The sequence below is a fragment of the Dermacentor variabilis genome, chromosome 9 (genome assembly GCF_050947875.1).
Source record: "Dermacentor variabilis isolate Ectoservices chromosome 9, ASM5094787v1, whole genome shotgun sequence".
In the NCBI taxonomy this organism is placed as follows: domain Eukaryota; kingdom Metazoa; phylum Arthropoda; class Arachnida; order Ixodida; family Ixodidae; genus Dermacentor; species Dermacentor variabilis.
Window position 1 is genome coordinate 110,403,137 of NC_134576.1, and position 20,267 is coordinate 110,423,403.

The 20,267-nt window shown below is 45.8% G+C and overlaps 1 protein-coding gene and 1 pseudogene across 3 annotated transcripts; one reads left to right on the top strand and one right to left on the bottom strand.

Annotated features, from left to right (window-relative positions):
• Positions 1-1,487: 1,487 nt before the first annotated feature.
• Positions 1,488-3,357, bottom strand: LOC142557293 (ATP synthase F(1) complex subunit alpha, mitochondrial pseudogene; annotated as a pseudogene).
• Positions 3,358-3,570: 213 nt separating this feature from the next.
• On the top strand, positions 3,571-13,790 carry Rnf146 (Ring finger protein 146). Of its 3 annotated transcripts, XM_075669020.1 has the most exons (5): positions 3,571-4,004; positions 5,858-5,932; positions 7,774-7,943; positions 10,331-10,506; positions 12,789-13,790. In XM_075669020.1, the coding sequence occupies exons 2-5, from the start codon at positions 5,923-5,925 to the stop codon at positions 13,318-13,320; spliced, it is 888 nt and encodes a 295-aa protein (XP_075525135.1). In that variant the 5' UTR covers positions 3,571-4,004; positions 5,858-5,922; the 3' UTR covers positions 13,321-13,790. The 3 variants fall into 3 exon arrangements, with proteins under 3 accessions (XP_075525135.1, XP_075525132.1, XP_075525133.1); XM_075669017.1 differs by lacking the exon at positions 5,858-5,932 and having other exon boundaries at positions 3,573-4,004; positions 7,735-7,943; XM_075669018.1 differs by lacking the exon at positions 5,858-5,932 and having other exon boundaries at positions 3,577-4,004.
• Positions 13,791-20,267: the final 6,477 nt, after the last annotated feature.

A 20,267-nucleotide genomic window follows, 5' to 3' on the forward strand; every position in this document is an offset into this window, starting at 1 on the left:
GTAAGCAAGTGTGGAGTGTATTTACACCCCAGAAGCCGATCATACCTGCAGTTCAGGACCTTTCAAACTTACACACTTTGTGCACATTAGTCTGACATAACATAACACGCCTGCACCTCTGCATTCATTTCGAGTGTCTTGCCGAGCCTGCACCTCTGAAATCGAGCTGCACAATTTCTGAACTTCTCGTGAACCGCCATGAACTAGTTAAGTGGTGCAGGCGAATCAAACAGACCCCAAGTTAGCAGTTACGGCTGCTTGAGAAAAGCACATTTCAGAAGTAATCTGAATTGACATTACGTGAAATATGCCTTGAATGTTTTACAGCCACATGAAGCCAAGGAAAGCATAGGGGAAATTATTTGCAGTTTTTATTGAAGTGCAGAAACGATAAACTAAAGTGAAATGAAAGTGGACGGAAAAAACAACTTGACACTGGTGGGAGCCAAACGCACAACACACGCGTAAAGGTTGTGGGTCCGGCTCCTACCAGCAGCAAGTTAACTCCGAGAAGTACTTTGATGGATTTGAGTGATTCAATCATTCCTTCAACATACTTTTTGATTGCCCCGTGACCTCTATGAACTGCATATTTTTCCAGAAAAAAAAACTAATGGCCACTATCTGCAATTCTGCATAAGTCAAGCCCCCTTTTCCGATATTACTCCTAGCCCAAGGGGGGAAGGGGTGCTTGGAATTTTATGGTACTGTTTTAAGGAGTCTGTTGGTGAATGACAGATATTGGAATAAAGGGGATCGTACAGCTTGTGAGGGCAGGTGAAACATTTTGGATAATTCGTATGGAATTTAAGCAGAGCACGTGAATAATGGGGGCTGAATGTATGCCTTTTGCATGTTGTATCTAAATGTGTCCTAGTTATTCAGTGTCAATTCTTAGCATTGCAGCTGTACTGGACCATCCAGTCTACACGAGATAACACGCCGTGTGGAATAAAGAGGTTGTCGGTGTAACCCGCACTGCATATATATATCCTAGTTCACACAATACCAGTTACGAAGTGCATGGTGACCACACTTGATATCAATGGTTATCAATCTTCCCATAACAATTCTTGACTGGTGCACCCTGGGTAGCAAGAAGAGGTTGTTCACAGCATGGGAAGCAAGGAAAGGTCTCATCCATTCTAGCAAGTGAAGGTCATTATTATCCTAATCAAGGTCAAAACTACACCACCAAGCCTACATGTTACAAAAACTCGAGCAAGTTGAGCACATGCTCGCATGGTTAAAGGTGGTTTCTTGCTTTTTGTTCCAAAGGCGAATTGCTGACTAATCATTGAAAGCTAACTGCTGGGGTGTAGTACTTGAGAGAGTTTCGCAACCAAGCAGTGCAGACAGCCAAAGCAGCCCTGTTACTGCAAACGAAGTGACTGGTTCATTCCTGGCCATGCAACTGTCCAGCGATTAGGCCCTGAACCCACTAGACAGGCAGCCATTAAAATAGGCAGGGTGGTCAAGCATCGCCGTCTTGTATGAGAAAACTATTTATTCACAAAACCTCTCCAACACACAAAGCCGCACGCTGCTTGTGTTCCCTTTGAACCCCCCTAAAGTCTATTGCAGGGGAGGCACCCTGGAATGGCTGGGCACTTGCTCACTACCTTCACTGCTGGAATGATGCCATGAAGTCTGTGACTATCTTCTTAAGCTTATTGTTTGTGTCATCGCTGATATGGCCCTCCTTAGCGATGGTCGCCAAGAGGTCCTTCTGCGTGGACCTGATGTGCTGCAGGAACTCGAGCTCAAACCGGTTGATCTGCGACGGGTCCATCTTGTCCAGGTAACCGCGCACACCCGTGTAGATGACTGCCACCTGCTCCTCGATGGCCATCGGGCAGTACTGGCCCTGTTTCAGGAGCTCTGTGAGGCGGACACCCCGGTTCAGCAGCTGCTGCGTGGCAGCGTCCAGATCGGAGCCGAACTGTGCGAATGCAGCCACCTCTCGGTACTGCGCCAGCTCCAGCTTCATGGAACCTGCAACCTGCTTCATGGCCTTGGTCTGAGCCGCCGATCCGACTCGGCTGACAGACAGACCGACGTTGATGGCTGGCCGGATGCCCTTGTAGAAGAGTTCAGTCTCCAAGAAGATCTGCCCGTCGGTGATGGAGATGACGTTGGTCGGAATGTAGGCAGACACGTCACCGGCCTGGGTTTCGATGACGGGAAGGGCCGTAAGGGAGCCGCCTCCGAAGGAGTCGTTCATCTTGGCCGCGCGCTCCAGAAGACGGGAGTGAAGGTAAAACACGTCACCCGGGTAGGCCTCACGACCGGGGGGTCGCCGCAGCAGCAGCGACATCTGACGGTAGGCCACGGCCTGCTTGGACAAGTCGTCGTAGATGATGAGGCCGTGCATCCCGTTGTCCCGGAAGTACTCCCCCATGGCGCAGCCGGCGTATGGCGCCAGGTACTGCAGCGGAGCAGCGTCCGAGGCCGTGGCACTGACGATGATGGTGTATTTCATGGCATCGGAGCCCGTCAGTCGCTTGACAATCTGGGCGACGGTACTCCTCTTTTGGCCTATGGCGACGTAGATGCAGAACAGTTTCTTCTTTTCGTCCGAGCCCTCGTTGAAGCGCTTCTGGTTGATGATGGCGTCGATGGCAATGGCAGTCTTGCCCGTCTGACGGTCGCCGATGATGAGCTCACGCTGGCCACGACCGATCGGCACCAGGCTGTCGACGGCCTTGATTCCCGTCAACATGGGCTCTTTCACGGAAATTCGGGGAATGATGCCGGGCGCCTTGACTCCGACACGGGCCCTGCCCTTGCACGCCACGGGACCCTTACCGTCGATGGGGTTGCCCAGGGCATCGACGACACGACCCAAAAGCTCGGGTCCCACCGGCACGTCGACGATGGCACCCGTCCGCTTGACAATGTCACCTTCCTTGATGAGCCTGTCGTTACCGAACACGACGATACCGACGTTGTCCGTCTCCAAGTTCAGGGCCATACCCTTTAGGCCGCTGGAGAACTCTACCATCTCCTCCGCTTGGATGTTCTTGAGTCCGTAGACGCGAGCGATACCGTCTCCGATGGACAGCACACGCCCGGTCTCCTCCAGATCGGCCGTGGCCGACTGGCCCAAGACGCGTTCTTCCAAGATGGACGACACCTCGGCGGCACCGGGACCGGCCGACACGCATTTCGAGGTAGAAAAGTTCCGCGCAAGGTACGAACTCACGCCGGTGCAGCGGTTGGGGTACTTGGCAACGCCCCGCACCAGCTGTTTGGCGAATGCGCCAGTAAATCGAGCAGTTACGAACGCCATCTCACAGCTCGAAGGTGCCTTGTGGTGCAAGCAATGGCGGTGAGGACTGCCGAGAGAAAAGCCTCGACCGCAGTGCGCCCTAGGGCCACTTTATTTATCTTAAGATCGCTCTAATTTCCCTTGTACGATGTTCCCGCTTGCACTGTAGGCTTTAAATATGTCTCAAAATGGATAAATTTTTAAATTACTGTGAATCTGAGACGAATTTAGTGAACAGTTTTATTAAAGTGAGCAGAAAGCTGGAGCTATTTCGACGGGCTTGTAAGCGAAACTAAACTAATTCTTAATTTAGGTCAGCACAACAGTAATGCTGGCTCTTTTTAGCTGTTTAAGCATTGTTACAACTGCCTAGATGTTATTTAACTTTATACATGTAATATCGGGTACATGTGGTGTAGTGCCATTGAGAGACTTGTGTGCGTTCGCGATTTGGAAAGATCCCATGGTGTCAGCAAAATAACTGTGCTGGCCTCTAGGCACGGGATCCCAGCAAAATAACAGCCAAGGTGACAACCGTTTTCCGTTTGTTGGCCCGTGCAGCCGTTTTGTTTTGCGCTGCAACAGCTTCAAATTGCCTCAGTTGAGACGCGCTCTTTGTTGGAGGGACAAGATGATTTGTGTCTTACAGAAGTGAAATTTTCGCGGCTCTTGCCGTTCTGTGAAGCGCGGAAGAACATGGGTGAACGCCGAGAGCCAACTGAAACTTCTCCGGGTGAGTTTCTAAAAGTTGTTTTGCTGGGAACGTTCGTGATAATCCCGCTGCTCCCTCGCTACGTCTTGGGCGCGCGTGTGCGAAGTTACGCGTATACTTGATTCAAACAGACCTTAGCTGCAACTGCTATCTCCGTGGTGAACCACAGTCAGTGTAGAAAGCAAACTAAACATGTCACAACCGCGGTGCGAGCTTAGCTATTTTTTGTGAGGAAGTTGCGAGACGGGAAGCTGTTGCTTACTTGGCAGATAAACTGTTTAATGAGCAAAATTTTCCCTTCTGCTTCAGTTTGCGAAAAATCACCGGGCAACGTTCTTTTGGGGGTAGCCAAGATAGTGACCAGCGTGGACCATAACGCTCGTTGTGTACGCATGCAAACTAGCGCAAACTTGTTATACCAGTCGCTGGTCTTCAGTACCGTACCGATAGTCTGGAACGAAGCGAGCTTGCCCGCATAATTTGCCCACGCCCTTACAACGTCAGTTTATGGTGTGGAGGAACAAATATATCCTACTCGTGTTTTGTCTGACCTCCCCGCGCCAGCCGCGAAGCACGCATTGTTGTTCATGTGGCCTTTGTTGTCATTGCGTGAAAGACGCCAGGTGCTGTGCAAGTACGTACGCTCACACAGACGTTGCTCGCCTTGTAACGACACGCTTGTGACGCCGTCACGCGTAAAACGTTCAATGGAAACGATTGTTTAGCTGTAGTCTATCGTTGGCGCTGTTATCTGCCTGTGAAGAATTCGTTTGAGGCATTCTGTAAGATGTGCATTGCTCTGCGGTGTACAGTATACTTTATAACAAAATGCTTAGGGCCTCTGAAATCATTCGTTATACAGGTCACTTTGTTATAAAGGTCACGTACCACACTGCTCACAATGGACCTTAGTTGCAGAGGCGTTCGTTGTGGAGACGCTGGACTCTATTATCTAATTGCACTATAACTCTGAACTAACAGACTGGCGCTTGACAGGCAATTATTTTCTCAGGTGGTTCTATAAAGGCACAACAGTAATAAAAACATGGGCTTGACTCCTTCTGCTACAAAGTACGCTGTGAAAAAAAAAAAAAAACTTAATGTTCATGTTTCATGAAGTTTCAATGGTGCAACTGAAAAACTTCTGAAAAAATTATTCGAGCCAGGTATGTCGTTTCAAAAGCTTGTGTGTGCATACTGTATAAACTGCAATATAGGTCGACCGTTGACCTTGACTTGGCCGGACAACAGCTCACAATGTGCTAACGTCCACTATGTAAGATGAGGGGTGACTTCAGCTGTTTTCTCTTTTTAGGAAAAAATTCTCAGCCCATATTCCATGTTGTACAGTATGTGGCCATTGTGCCTGATTCACTAGATAATAAATCATTCCTTATATGTTTATAAAACTGAGAGCACCAATTTTTGAATGCAGTGTGATTGGGCTAATTAATGAGCTAGTGCACCAAGACACTTCTGCCCGTGTAGTGCCAGAAGCTAGCGCCCAGGTTAGTGCACTTGCTAGGGTGACTGCCCTAGTAAAGTTGTTTCACTGGGTTCAGCTTCCAGACGAAGATGAAGTTTTCTTAACCTATTTAGCCCCACGGTGAAAACCTTTATGGTTACCTCTAGGTTCGATTTCTGGAAAACCAACACTCAGACAAAATACACCGAGAACAACAACACACACATTGTGCTATGCGTGTCCTTCTTCTGTGTATTCTGTCTGAATGCTCGTCTTCCAGAACTTGAACTATGCTACACCAACTGGTCGAAGTTTCCACCTTACTGAAGTACCTTTATGTCATTCTGCTACAGTTGCCTGTCGTTTCTTTAATTACCTATTTATTTATTTGTACATACTGCTATTCCAGACACTAGTGGGATATCGCAGGAGTGGGCACAGAAGAGTGCAGTTAAGTGCAAGAAATAATAAAGAATGCAGTCAGGTAAATCCTTTGCAAATAGTTTCTGTGGCAACTGCCATAATGCGCCATCTAAATTGTTTTGCAACCCAACAGCATATGGGAAAAAAAGAAGACTAACAATCTGAAAAATGGGCAAACAGCTTATTATACCAGGGGAAGTACAATTCAGAAAGGAAATTGGTACACCAGTACACGTTTGTCAGTTGACAACCTTATGCAAAGTGGAAATGCATTCTCGTATGCGCACTGCCCCCTGATGAATTTCTGCAGGACTTGGATGTGTTTAGCACGTCAAGCTTTGTACAAAAATTACAGTTATACTCCGGTGCTAGTGCCCGTGAGAATATAAATGTGGAGGTATAGGCAGCATCGGAGCGACGCCTTTTTCACAGGTCTGCCTAAACATCCTCCATTTGGCATCAAACTGCTTTGTGACTGAAAATTGGTCATATTCAACAAAATATTGTGTTACTAATCCAAAAGTTTGTGATAATTGCGCATTTGCAAGAAGTCTAAATGCTTTCCTGCGTTCCGAAAAATATGATTGCTTAGAGATTTGATCTAATGAAGGCATATACAGTGTAATGAATAAAGCCACGGGAATGCCACAAGCCCGAAGATTAGACAAATCCATGACCTGCCTGGAATTCCCACGGCAGTTGAACAATCACAGCACCAGAGTTTCCTCTAGTAATTTTGGTGGGAAACTATTGTTCCACATAGGTGAGCAGCATTTTACCAGGCTCTGTCATTTGCGGTGTTTAGTCTCTGCGTGTATCATCGTTCACAGAGTTATGAGAGTTGAGAGTTGATCACATCGTCCTTGCATTAAGCATGACAGGAAGGCATTGACTGACATCTCCAACGTTTTAATGACAGCTGCATTCAGGTTATCAAAAACTGGATATTTGAGACAAAAGTGGTCATTTTATTTTGTGGTGACTCCTAGCAGTGAAGGATGTCAGAATACGTGCGTTAGTCACCTATAGATGGTGACAACCCAAGAACGCAAGGACAAATACGTCACTGTCCAACTCCACAAGAATTTGTATAGATGCACCAGCCAATTGAGTTTGATCATCCATGATATTTCGGCATCTATCAGGAACTATGTTTTTGGGCATGGACACACCGAGGGTAGGTGCAGGGCTGTTTTGTAGGCAGAGCTCGTACCGAATTCTTAGACTGTCACTGCATCTCGAATGCCCTGTTTGTTATTCAAACCCTCAGAGACAGTAAATGCCCTGTAGTAAAACATGGCGTAACTGATCTGGCATAGTTGTTTGCCACCTCAGCAGAGTTGCTTCTTCAGGAGCCATGATGGCTTCGTAGCTATGACATTCTGCTGCTAAGCATGAGGTCACAGGTTCAACTTCCAGCTGCGGCAGCCATATTCAGATGGGGGTGGAATGCAAAAATGCTCGCATACTTGGATTTGTGTGCATATTAATCCCTTCCCTGCCATGGATGAGCTGGGTTTGTTCATGCATTTCTTGTAATAACACACAAGGATGAGCCCAGTTCAGCAATTTTCTCATTGAAAACACTTTATATATATATCTTTTTTCACTTTTATTGTGAATTGCTGTTAATATTCACTTTTACAGTATAGGGTTCTGTCTTTGCATAAAACAAGTGCTAAATGATTGCCAGCATAGTTTTTTTTTAGAAGGATTTCGGTAGTACTGGGGCATAGAGGAACACTAGACGGTCAAAGTCAATTCTGAGCTCTACATGTTGCTTTTATATGGTAAACTCTATTAGTCAGGGCTGTTTCTTGCAGTGAAAATGGTTTGTTGCCACAAATGGTCTGTGACATTTAGGTGTTGGAGTTTCACAAGAAGTGCTTCTCCTGTTGCCAGCCTCGGAAAATGCTGACGCAGAGGAAGAACTGACCACTCCGAGGCTCGAGTGTGCCATCTGCCTTCAGAAGTGCATCCACCCTGCCCGGCTACCCTGTGGCCACATCTTCTGTTTTCTGTGTGTGAAGGGCATAGCGAACCAGAGCAAGAGGTGCGCCATGTGCCGACAGGTGAGCGCAGTGACCCGCTTCCAGCCATGTTGGCTAGTGCAGGTATAGCCAGACATTGATATAACAATCACTGATATAACAAATTATTGGATATAACAAAGTAGGTCTAATATGTGTCGCACCGCTGCCGGCGTGTGACAAATATGTGCTTATAATGAATATCGTATCTTGTGTGGGATGCGACATTGTTATAACAGTCTTTAACTGTTAACAGTCTTTAACTTTAACCACATGGCTTGTCACTCCAGGGGGTTATAATTCATTAATTGATCATACTTGTTGTTGTTGTTGCCAGATAGAAATCGTGTGTGATAGCAATCAGTGAAGAAGCAACGCGGAAGCACTTCATCTTCCTGTTAATGAACCTATACATTACCAATATGTATATAAAAACTGAAAACACTTGACAAGTGAAAAGACCATCTTAATATGGAATCATAAGAGAAAGAGAAGTAAAAAAAAACAATAATCTGGAAAGAAATGTGTTTAGTGAGTCAACCATTCTGTAGGAATGATGTGTTTATGTTTGTGTACATTCAGGTTTTAAGTGCAGAATTTGGTACTGTAATAGAGTCACCAACACCTAATGCTGTCTTTGGCTGGAATGGGCATTCCAGGTGAACACCCAATGTTCTTAATCTGTTGCAGCGGTGACAGGCTCATTGTTTCAACCACAAATTTGTTTATGTCAACAGAATTGAGCTACTGCTACTAGGATATGGTTAGGACTTCCCAAATATTTTTGTTAAAGACCCTCTGCAGTGAAATTTGGGACTGATCAAAAGAAGTCTGATTTCATATGCTGAAGATATAAAGCTGCCTCTATGCAAACTTTTACATCTGAAGTACGAGCGGATCCATCCCAAAAAGTGGGCAAAAATAGATGTTGTCAATACTGAAACCGGATAAAAATTTCCATCATTACCGCTTTTCGGCAGTGGCACTCAACAGAGAACGCCAAAAACCAGCACAACCCTTCGGCATGACCTCTGAGATCGGGTGGCGCTCGTGGCATGCTGAAAATCTTGGAGGTCATGGTCTGGGGTTCCCATATTATCCTTTAACCACCAGCTGCATGCATCATCTGCTTAGTTGCTATTTAACGGCTGTTAATAAGGAAACCAGATGGTTACCAGCACTGAAGCCTTGCCAAGACAGCGTAAACAGTATTTACATGCTGTACACTCTAAGTCTAAATATATCTGGTCTTCAGTAGTCCCTATAAGCTCTCGGTGCTCTATATTGACTCATTCGTAACCAGTTTACCTATAGGGAATTTACGTTGCAGTTGGTGTTCGAAGTTGAAAGTTTGTTTTAGACTTTCTTGAAGAGTACAATGCACTTTAGAGACTCTCCAGGACCTAACAAAATTGTTAAAGCATCTTAAGTCAGGGTGTATGTCAAGGTTTGACTTTGCACAGTCTTGAAAGGGTCTGGTTGGTGTTGCACTCTGATGAAATGTTTGGCAAGTTGCTGTTATAACATAACAGAGAATGGCAAAGAGTCGTATGGAGAGATGAGATTAGGGAATTTGTTAGTGCAGGGCAAAGCCCTGTTTTAATTAAGGAGAGGGGACAAATGAAATCGTCATGGTAGCTTGGAGGCTGTGCCATTCTGGTTCTGAGTGCAAGGTTAGTGATTCAATCCCTGACGGCAGCGGCCGCTTTATAGTGGATTTGGAAAGCAAGAACACTTGTGTACCAAGGATTCTATGAGCATTAAAACAACAAAAAAAAAACAAAGAAAACCCCTAGCTGGTTGAAATTATTCTGTAACTCACCACTGCGGCATCTCTCATAGGCCTTCTGTGGCTGTGAGACAATAAATCTTATCTGAACTCTCCTCCTTAAAATCTTTTCCTGTCAAATAAAGTTTATATACATATATCATGTCTATGAATCGGGTGGAGTAGGAGGGACAGCTCTGGGATGATTTTGTTCAGTGCTATATTTAAATACAGGCTCATAATAAAGGTAAACATTTTGTCATTTATTTTGATCTAGTCGTTTAATAATGCATTAGAGGAACCTGCTGGGGTCACCTATTTTGAGGAAAACTGCAGCTCACGTCTGTCTTCATCGCTGAAGGAGTCAATTTGATTGCAAAATGTCAGGTTCTTCTGAGTGAAGAAGTTTTGGTTGCAGACGTCTGCTCTATAAGAATGATGATGATGATGATGATGAAGAGCTGCAGAGGGGTTGAAAGCTGAGCTTGCTGATGCTTCTCCACAAAAATACTTGGGGATGGTGCGAAAGAACGAGACAACATGACTAGCTTGTGTTGTCTAATCTTTTTCCGGTCATTCCGCTCTGTCCCTGTGTACTGTTGTAGATGAACAGTTATAAAATGCATCAAGCTTTTCTTCCTTTTCCTTTATTTTTGTCTAGGAAATTCCTGCTGACTTCACGGAGAAGCCAGAGTTGATTCCAGATCCGGAGGCCGAGCAGGACTCGCCTACCGAGGAGAGCTACAGGTGGTTTTACGAGGGCCGCAATGGCTGGTGGCAGTATGATGAAAGGACCAGTGCAGAGCTAGAGGCAGCGGCTGCCAAGCAACTTTCCAGGTACGCTTCTCAGCGCATGCAAACTGCGAAATATCTGGTGGTGCTGACTCAACAATTGGGGCTGTGCAATAAGCATTGGAACAAAAATAGAATGATGGATGAGTTGGAATAAGTTCGTAATGCACAGCAAAAAAAAAAACACAGGGACAGCACGAGCATTGTCTCTCTCTAAAGGTTCAGCATGTAGCAATTATATAATTGTCACGTGATTTTAATGAACTGTGAATTGAAATATTTTACAAGCACTTGTGTTGCCCATACATTACCTTGCCTGTACCTTTTCTAGCTGTACATAAATGTTAGATTGCTTGCATTTTTGCAAATTGTTATATATGATAACTTGATCAGCATTTTGGCCCGTGCAAGCTGTTAAAGTGCTGAAACAATGGGCAACCCTTGGCACGGTGAGGAAGCATGACGTCATAAGCTGTCATGCTGCTCCATCGCTTTCACAGGCTTTGTGGGTATGGTGCAGGGGTTGGAGTATGTCATTGTTAACAGAGACTGTTGTAGCGACTTACACTCTCAACGCAGAGCATCCACACGGCACGAGTATGCTGTGGTGCATGACATGAAAAACTGAGTCGCTTCATTGCTGAGCTTCAACATGTCGGCAGGTGTTTGTGCCACTGAAAAATAATCGCTGCCAAGTAAACAAGGCCACCCAGCACCCGTGCAGGTAGCGGTGATTTCAGCGTTGCCTCTGTCCTGCCAGTTAGATATAGCTAGATTACTAGACTAGTTGGGTGGCAAGATACCCGCTGTCTTCCCCGTTGAGAGCAGATCTTTTGTAGCGGCACGAGAAAACATCTCCATCCCCTGGCGATGTCCACGTCAGCCCCTTGTCACCGAAAAAAAGTTGACATTGTCATGGGATGTGCACGCCTTGCTCTGAAGCGAGGGATTGCTCCCCTGTATGAACACTGTTTAAATAAATGCTACAGACAAACATGATAAAATTAATTTTTGATGTTGGAGTGCCCTTTTTCTGGAGTTTCATTGGCATTTGTTTTATGACAAGAGACGACTTTGTTACACAGAGAAATTGGGTTTGAATGGAGCGGCACCATTATTCTGCAATTCAAGGCACAGGCAATGAACAGTGGGTGTTACGTAGTTGCATCGGGGATCTCGGAGGTCATGTTGTGCTGCACACTGCTGCCTACTTTCATTCTCAGGGTCACACGGTTTTCGAGATGTGCGCTGTGAAACTAGTGATTAAAATGCACTGTTGTTCCACTTACTTTTCTAACAAGCCATTGCTTTCTGCCATTGCTTGAAACACAAAAGTAGCTGGAATGCCCACGCATTTAGTCACACACCTTGGGAATGAATACATTTCGAAATTGATGTCATCTTGAAAATTTGTCTCAAGTGGACGCGCCTTGTGAGCCTACCGGCTGCAATTTGTAAATTGCAATATATTTGCCTTCTGGTAAGTAATAAAGGTTCTAGTGAATTTGAAAAAGTTAGTTGATTGTCTATTTTGATTTCTTCTGCAAGTTATGTTTGCATCCTTGAGTAATCTAGCTTGATGACTTGAATTAGGCTGTCTGCCACGAGCGCATTTTTTAAATTCTGTAGGGTTTTTAAAAAACACCCGGTATAGTTGTACAATTTCTTGTGCTAGACAGTGCTCACATACTTTTCTATGCCTATCGTTAATTATATCTGTACTGCAATTCTGCGATCTGTTTACCTAGTGGTTTTTCTCCACGTCTCATTTGTAGCAGGGCACGGACCAGCCTGTTAAAAGCTTCTTTCTCTGAACCCCAGACATCCTGTGATGTCTGAATAAAGTTAGCGGACACTGTTCGAGTTACGGGAGACAACATTTGCGATATCTAGAGTAGTGGTCGCCCGTGAGTTGCCACTGGTTGTCCAGAGTGTTTTCCAGTGGGGCTGGGCTTCATGTTAAGCTGTTTCTAGTCGACTGCCTGGCTGGTTGCAAAATGGAAAAGAGCAGGTGGGGAATCATGCTGGTTCTTCTTCGGCTTTCTTTTTCGATCCCGGCCGACGAGCCTACGGGGCTTTCACAGAAGGCTAGGAAAGTTCCACAATCCCACATGCATGGAATTCGTAGACTAAAGGGACTGACTAGTAGATATTAATCCAGAGCTCCCCTTGCGACATCCCTCATGATGAGCATGTTGGTTCGGGATGTTAAACCCATCAGTCAATGGGTTTGGACTTGTGTCTGGTGTCATTCAACACATGCCTTTATAGAGTCGCATGGCCTTTTCTCTTTTTCTTCATTTGAAACACACAATGCATCCTTGCAGGTGCGAAGTACTGATCGCAGGCTTCCTCTACATCGTTGACTTTGAGCACATGGTGCAAGTGCGCCGGAACGATTTTTCTCGGCGACGACGAGTGAAGCGCGATCTAGCTGGTGTCCCCAAAAAAGGAATAGCGGGGATCCGACTCGAGGAACCGGCGCACGACACGACTGTTGGTGGTGTGCAGCCACACACAAGGGAGTGCAATGCTATGGAACATTCATCGCACGGTGATTCGGGCAGTGCAGCTGAAGGTGCCGGCACGGCCGAGAACGCAGACCACAGAGCCTCGGACTCCACGGCCGAGCAGGATGCCATGCTTCTCAACTCTTCCAATGGAGGGGGTGATAGCATTGTGTCACTGTCCGAAGAAGACACGTCTGCAGATGCCTTTCTTGAAGGGACTTCCATTGGCTCATTGCGGTTGGACGATGATGATGACGGCGATGGGAGGGGAAGCGGTGATGCATCGTCACCGTCACTGTACCGCATTAGCCGGTTTGGTCGCAGGAGGTACTACGAGGACAACTTGTGATTTGTGTGTAGTGTGAAACCAAAAAAAAACAACTCTGGTTCTCTATGCATGACCTTCATCTTGCATTTAAGTGAAGCGTAGAGCAGGTGTAATAAGTGGCTTGCAGTGAAATGTGGCAACTTCTGTTGTTGATCACAGCACTGAAATTGTGCAACCACAGAATTTTTTTTTTTTTAACTACGAGTGACATGTGCTGAAATATTTCGTAAGCCACAAGCCCTTAGTGCTTAGGTACCAAAGTGGGAAGCTCTCGCATGACTTTTCGCTGGATTTCTTGGTGTTGGTGCTTCCACGGCTGTGAAGGCCATATGTGTCATGTTTGTTTGTACATACAGCTAGGCAGTTTATGCCTTTGTGCCTAGTAGGTCTGACTTACCACAAGTGTTCTTGTTTGTCTTTGCACAAATGTTGCTGGTCACACATTTCGTGCTTTATTTGCCTTGATTAAACTGAAGCATTTTGAAAACTAATGTCATTATTTATGAATTTTTGTTACTCCACTTAGCAATTCTCCAACTGTTTGCTAGCAATATGTGAATGCATCATGACATTCACATTGCGGTATGCCACAAGGGGAGGACTTACGATGCAGTGGTGTCTCTTGTTGTTTCTTCATGATAAACTCAGCGGTACTCCCTTACAACCTTTTTACGCTCTGCAATGCTTGTTGCATTTAGAGTGCACTTACCAAGTAGTCTAGGCTTGACTGTCAGTTCTGCATACTTTGCCAAATTAAAAAAAAGACATGTGGTGCTGCTGTAGGCCTTTTTTAATACATCTTGTTATTTCCCCCCTTTGATACAACTTTTGCTTCATGCCCCCCCCCCCCCAAAACAATAAAAATACCGCCACGTCTGCTTCACATTGTGTGAAGAAACCACTTTTCACATTTAACGTCACACTTTTCCGCGGACTCCGTGTAACGCGGTTCTTGTTTTGGTGCAGTCGTTCATCGACGTTTCATTTCTCGGTCCCCTGCTGACATCGCCACTCGTCAAAGCCCCGCCCGCCTAGCTCGTGCTTCTGTCCCAGTGTGCTCTTCTTGACATACTCGAATTACATCATATCGTCGTGAAGGTTGTAGCTGCCTGCTAGGCTAATTGGAGCTGATGAGATGGTGAATGCAACAGTAAAGCGGAATTCGAGAATGTTTAGAATAGTATTATATTACCCCTGGTCGATGCTTTCACTGCGTGCTTTTCTTCACAGCATCTCTCTTGCTCATTGCGACATGGCATTTCTTATGAGTCGTTTCCGCCTCTGCATTCAGCGGACAAGCGTGGGAGCGCTCCATGCCAGGCGGTGTCACTTGTGGCCTGCTGTGGCAGTACAGAGCCAGATGGTGCTCAGCAGTTGTCAGAAAGTGCACGGAAATAGGCAAAGAATGGCTCCACATTGGGAATAGTGTTTCTGACAACTAGCCATGGCTTTATGTGGGTGTCGTCACCTTTTGCTTCTGCATCAATTGCGATCCTACCCATGCCTTGGAACCCGGCAATGCTGAAATATTGTACTGCTTGCCTTTGTGACGGCACAATGCAGCCATCCTTCGAAAGGTGTGCCACTGCCGTGACCAGTGCTGCTGCTTTGAATGCTCTCAGGAATGTGGCATGTGCGAATTGAAATGTTACACAACTCTTGAACACATGCCAAACACTCGCCATCTTGCCTTCTTCATGAGGCCCTGAATGGCATATCGTGCTATGCAAACAAGAAATGTGCATCGAGTGGATGAGGCATTCGTATATGCAAGTATCTACATTCAATGTGTTTTTTGTGCTGCAAGTCTTGAACGACGCTTCTGGGAGGGCATGCTAAAACCAGGCATGTGTGAAATTGGGATCTCGGCAACACAACCGAGACAGCATAAATTAGAGAGGCACAGATTGAAGTTGAAATAAAGGGACCGTAATGGTAAGTTAACGATTGATGTTACAAAATAACAAATGTGCCACTGCTGCTGAGATGAGAGTTTCTACAGATGTGAAAAAGAGTGGGTGCTAGAAGGTTGGACCAGCTCCCGCAGACCTCTGACATCCTGGCAGTGAATTGTCAAGCGTGTAGTTATAGATCTTTATAAGAACAAATTGCATTGGCGTTTGAGAAGATGCCTTAATTGGAACTTTGCACTGAGTATACATCGTCGATGCTATGGTGTCTGTTCATGCATCTTCATCATCACTTTCTACTTTGAATATTTTAACACACAATGGGCAGAAGGCTCTCGACTATGTGTGGCTTTGTGGTGTCACCTCTGTGTGTGTGCTCGGCTTATTAGTGCTAGGCGTATCAGTATTAGTGTGCAAATATTTGGAACTTTAGGATAATGAATTGAATAGAATGTGTTTCTTTATTTTAGCGACTGTTCAGATCACATAGTCACTATTTGTAAATATAAATAGATTTAGAATACCTATCCATGTATATGACCATGTGCAGATCCATGGGGAATATCCGGATGTCCTTACCCCCATCCGCCTTTATAAAATTTTTGTGTGCACACTGCCAGTGTACGGCATGGGGCAAACTCAAGTCATTCTTCCTAGCTGTTACCGTTCTTTAGCTTTTGATAGACAAGAAAGGTTTAATGAATGTTGAAGAGAACCTGCCAGCACGTAAAAACATCTTTATTATCATCATCAATCGCCATCTTAAGTTCACCCTCCCCCTCCCCCCCCCCCCGCTTGAAAGAACCTGGATCCGTGCCTGGACGTATACACAGTTAAACCTCGATATAACGAAGTCGGCAAAATTGAAATTTCGTTGTATTGAAATTAGACCATTTATACAAATAAGTACAGCCGCCGATCGATTTTTCTTACGCGGAAAGGGGCCGCAGAATTTTGCAAGTTATCGGGTGATCGAAAAAACGCAAATTCGAAGGAGACAATTCATTTTGATAAATTTGCCAGTCGGCGACGAATGACACTGTTTCATGCCACGTGCGTCGACGATATCTCGGCGCTACGAATTAAGCGAAGCCAGCCATGCTTTCGCGTGCACTCCGCCCCCGCGGCTGATAGCATCGCCCGCACTGGGACGACGCTATCGGGAGCTTCGTCGGCCTCTCGCTCCAATGGGTCGCCGAAACTCGAGTTTACGCAACCCCCAATACTGAACGCGCGGTAAGACAGCTTACATGGTGCTACACCGTCACGGCACGCGCACTTTGCACACGCGGCAGATTTCCTCTAAAGCAGGGTGGTGCGGCTGCGTATGCGCTCAGCCGCGCTTTTACAGCCATACGCAGCCACGGCCGAGACGCGTGCCAAGTTGCCCCCCACTACGCCCCATCGCGCGCGCTTGATCGCGTTGCCGCGAGCTGGCTCCCCTCCCCCTCTTTCGCTTTGCTCGCACGTGAAAGCGGCATTCGTGATGCCACCCTCTTTCCCACCCTCGCACGCTTTCACCTAAAGCGCACAATGCGGCTCCTCACGGGTTGCAGAATCGAGCGTCTATCCTTTCTTTAAATCACTGTCATCACTATCACACAATGCGCGGGGCGCGATAGGATCTCATCGCACTTGGACTTTGTGCGGAACATGAAGCGGCTCCACTTCGGCGGTCGCTATGGTCGCGCGGCGCGCGATTTGAGAGGTGCGTTTGCAAGCAGCCGCTTGTGTTTCACTAGAGACCGCGTGTCCCGTATTCCGGCAAGTGCGGGCGGTTTGCCGGTATAGCGGGGGCGTAAACGTGAGCGGCCAGATTGGTGGCGCCAGCTGGTGGTGCAAAGCTCAACCACACAAACACAGAGCTAATTACTATATTTTGCTTTAAATATTCGACAGTGGCGTAATCGTGTTCACAATTACGCCGCTGCCAAAAATTTGGACCACTATCGAAGCAGGATATAGTGGGTTACTGCAGTTTTAGCTCTGCGCTTGTCTGGTTGGACTCTACGCTACCAGGCGGCTGCGGCGATCTAGCTACGCCCCCGCAAATCCGGTAATCCGCCCAAACCGCTCCCGTTTACCGGAATAGCGGACAGGGTAAAAGTCTCTAATCATTTGACCTTCTGCGTTTGCGGAAGTTTCCATTGATCGTCTCGGCATTCCTTTGGTGCGGAAGTGAAGTTTCGTCATGTATAAATGGCATACAAACACTTCATTCAGGTTCTAAATAAATGGTGTTCCGTGGACAAGAGGTTATAAAAAATAAAATACTTCTTTGTATTGAGAATTTTGTTATATTGAAGTTCGTTGTATCGAGGTTTCACTATAACAAACATTACGGGGTGAGGATACGTGCAGTGTGCCCCCACTGGCTACACCACTGGGACAAATCGCAGTATCTGAGGGTACATATGCACTGTTAAATCGTTCACAACCAAAATGTAATGTACTGTAATACTCTGGTATGTTACTTCGTAGAATGGCAGGCATATATGAGGGGAACATTTTTAAGCTTTATGGAATATTTACAAATCGCCTTTGGCAGATACCATAATTATTTTCCTTGAACTCGATTCATCTAAGAGGTGGACATTATACTTACACGAGAAATTGAAACACGTATCCGTTTACCGAAAATTCGCTGCTTGACGTCATAAATTACCTTACAGTCCATATTGCAGTTTCCTGATTGTAGCCGTTGAGCTTGCAGGACGCATCCACTTGGAATGAATTTCCAGGATGACACCAGCTACGAGATGTTATTTCCCAAAGTGTGGGACGAAGTACAGGAGCGCTCCAGTCAGGCACGTACCCTAGCCCCCCTACCCGCGCCACAACTCCTCACACACATTCCTAAAGCGCCGCCAAATCAAGCTTGAGACTTGACAGCTAATCGGCGGTCAACATTGTGCTGCCTCTTTCACTCCTGGTGGATGGCGGTAGTTATCGGCATCCCCCTTGGGGTGTGAAGGCCAGTTTTCTCATCGATTCGGTGGCCGCGCATTAGCTCGAGATGCGTTCAGTTGTCACCATCTATTTCAACGGTCACGCGCGTCGCTGTTGCTTCGTTTGTTCAACCTTCTTTGTTTAGTCTGATCGAGGGACCATGAAAGGGATTCAGTTCGTAGTCAGCTGGTCTGTATTATAGTGGGACAAGTTGCGGCCCGATACAACGCCAGTTGCGTTGCCAATAATTTCAATTGCATGTTTACTGAAATTGCAAACTACTGAAACTCCAAAGCGTGCGCGGCGCAGAGTCGAGCGCGCAGAGTCGAGCGAAAACGAAACTTTTCGAACACCCATATTACTGAAGGGTAACGTCAAAATGTTATTTTTTCTTAGAATCGAATAGACGTAGACAAGTAGCATTTTTTTTCCGTCTTACAATCGAATGAAATGATATTTTTAATACGAGTAGTTGAGTATTAGTAACACAAATTATGAGGAGTCCTTTCGTCATCGGGCTAGTACCGGAATGTCGCTGGGGGGTCTCAAATCGTGTCATGCATTTACCTCAATTTCTCGGTTACTAAAGCTCTGTTCGCGATTATATTGACGCCTTAGACGTTCTAGAACATTGCTCTACCACTTTAACTTGAGTTTCTGGTAACCTTTAGTGTCCCTTTAAGGCGCAATTTCTCTATGGCACCATCCTCATTAAAACTTTTACTCTATAAATCGCACGTACGCCCAAAACTGGAATATGCATGCTCGGTGTGGGATCCCGGTCTTGAGTGTCTCATTCAAACTTTGGTATCGGTGCAAAATCGCAGCGCAAGATTCATACTTCACAACTACTCTCGTCTTTCTATAGTGTGTCCACCATGAAAGCTACTTTTAACCTTTCTCTTCTTTTCTTACGAAGGAAAGTGTCTCGGTTATCACTCTGTCACAAAATTTATCATCATCGCCATATTAAATAAGTCCTTCCGTCTGAGCCAGAGTACATTTCATCCCGTAGAGATCACCTTCATAAAGTAGGCGTCCCGTTTTCTCGAACTAACTCATACTTTTACTCATTCATTCCTAAGACAAGTAACGATTGGAACCGCCTGCCCACCTCAATTGCCGTAATTACAGACACTGGCTTGTTTAAATCTGCTATTGAAGTTATTGTTTATTTTCAGTAATCTGCATTTTGCTGCAACATAGTTAAATGTTGTTTTTGTTTTCTGTATTGCCGCATTTCTGTGGTAATACATTTGTTTTTCGTGCATTCCACTCCCTTCTGTAATGCCCACGGGCCCTGAAGGTATTTAAATAAATAAATAGACAAACAAATAAATAAATAATCTTTTCCATTTGCTTCATTATTTCCTCGAGTGACGGCTCGCCGCGACGCTGGCATATCCTCGGAACCATATACCCGCGATATCGGTTAGATAAGGTGCAAAATAGGATCACGCGAAACAGCGTCCATGATCAAACCCTGCAATAACCGTTAAACCCATAAGGAATATGAATGTCACTTATCACCTCGTCTGGGTTTTCCTTAATTGTACAGCACTTTTCATGCAAGTTGGCAACTGGAAGAAAGAGTCGCAAGGAGTTGACAAATTAAGCGATCTACTAAGGGAGAGAGCCGAAGCAACAGCCAAACATAATAATAATAATAATAATAATATTTGGGGTTTTACGTGCCAAAACCACTTTCTGATTATGAGGCACGCCGTAGTGGAGGACTCCGGAAATTTCGACCACCTGGGGTTCTTTAACGTGCACCTAAATCTAAGCACACAGGTGTTTTCGCATTTCGCCCCCATCGAAATGCGGCCGCCGTGGCCGGGATACAGCCAAACAGGAACGAAAAACGAAAATTAACAAATTTAACCTTTGCTTGTGAAACTATTTATGGATCAACATCTTTTTATTTAAAAGCGAAGTAGAGAAAACACCGCCACAAGTGGAGAAGGATTCCGTGTGTTTTGAATGACGCTTCTACTGTTATCAGTCTAACCGCCTGACGTAGCCACTTCTCTGCTATGCTTATGTGGGAGTTTTTCTAACCTTCCGCGGTGGGCGCAGTACGTCTAGAACCGCAGTGACCTGCGCTCT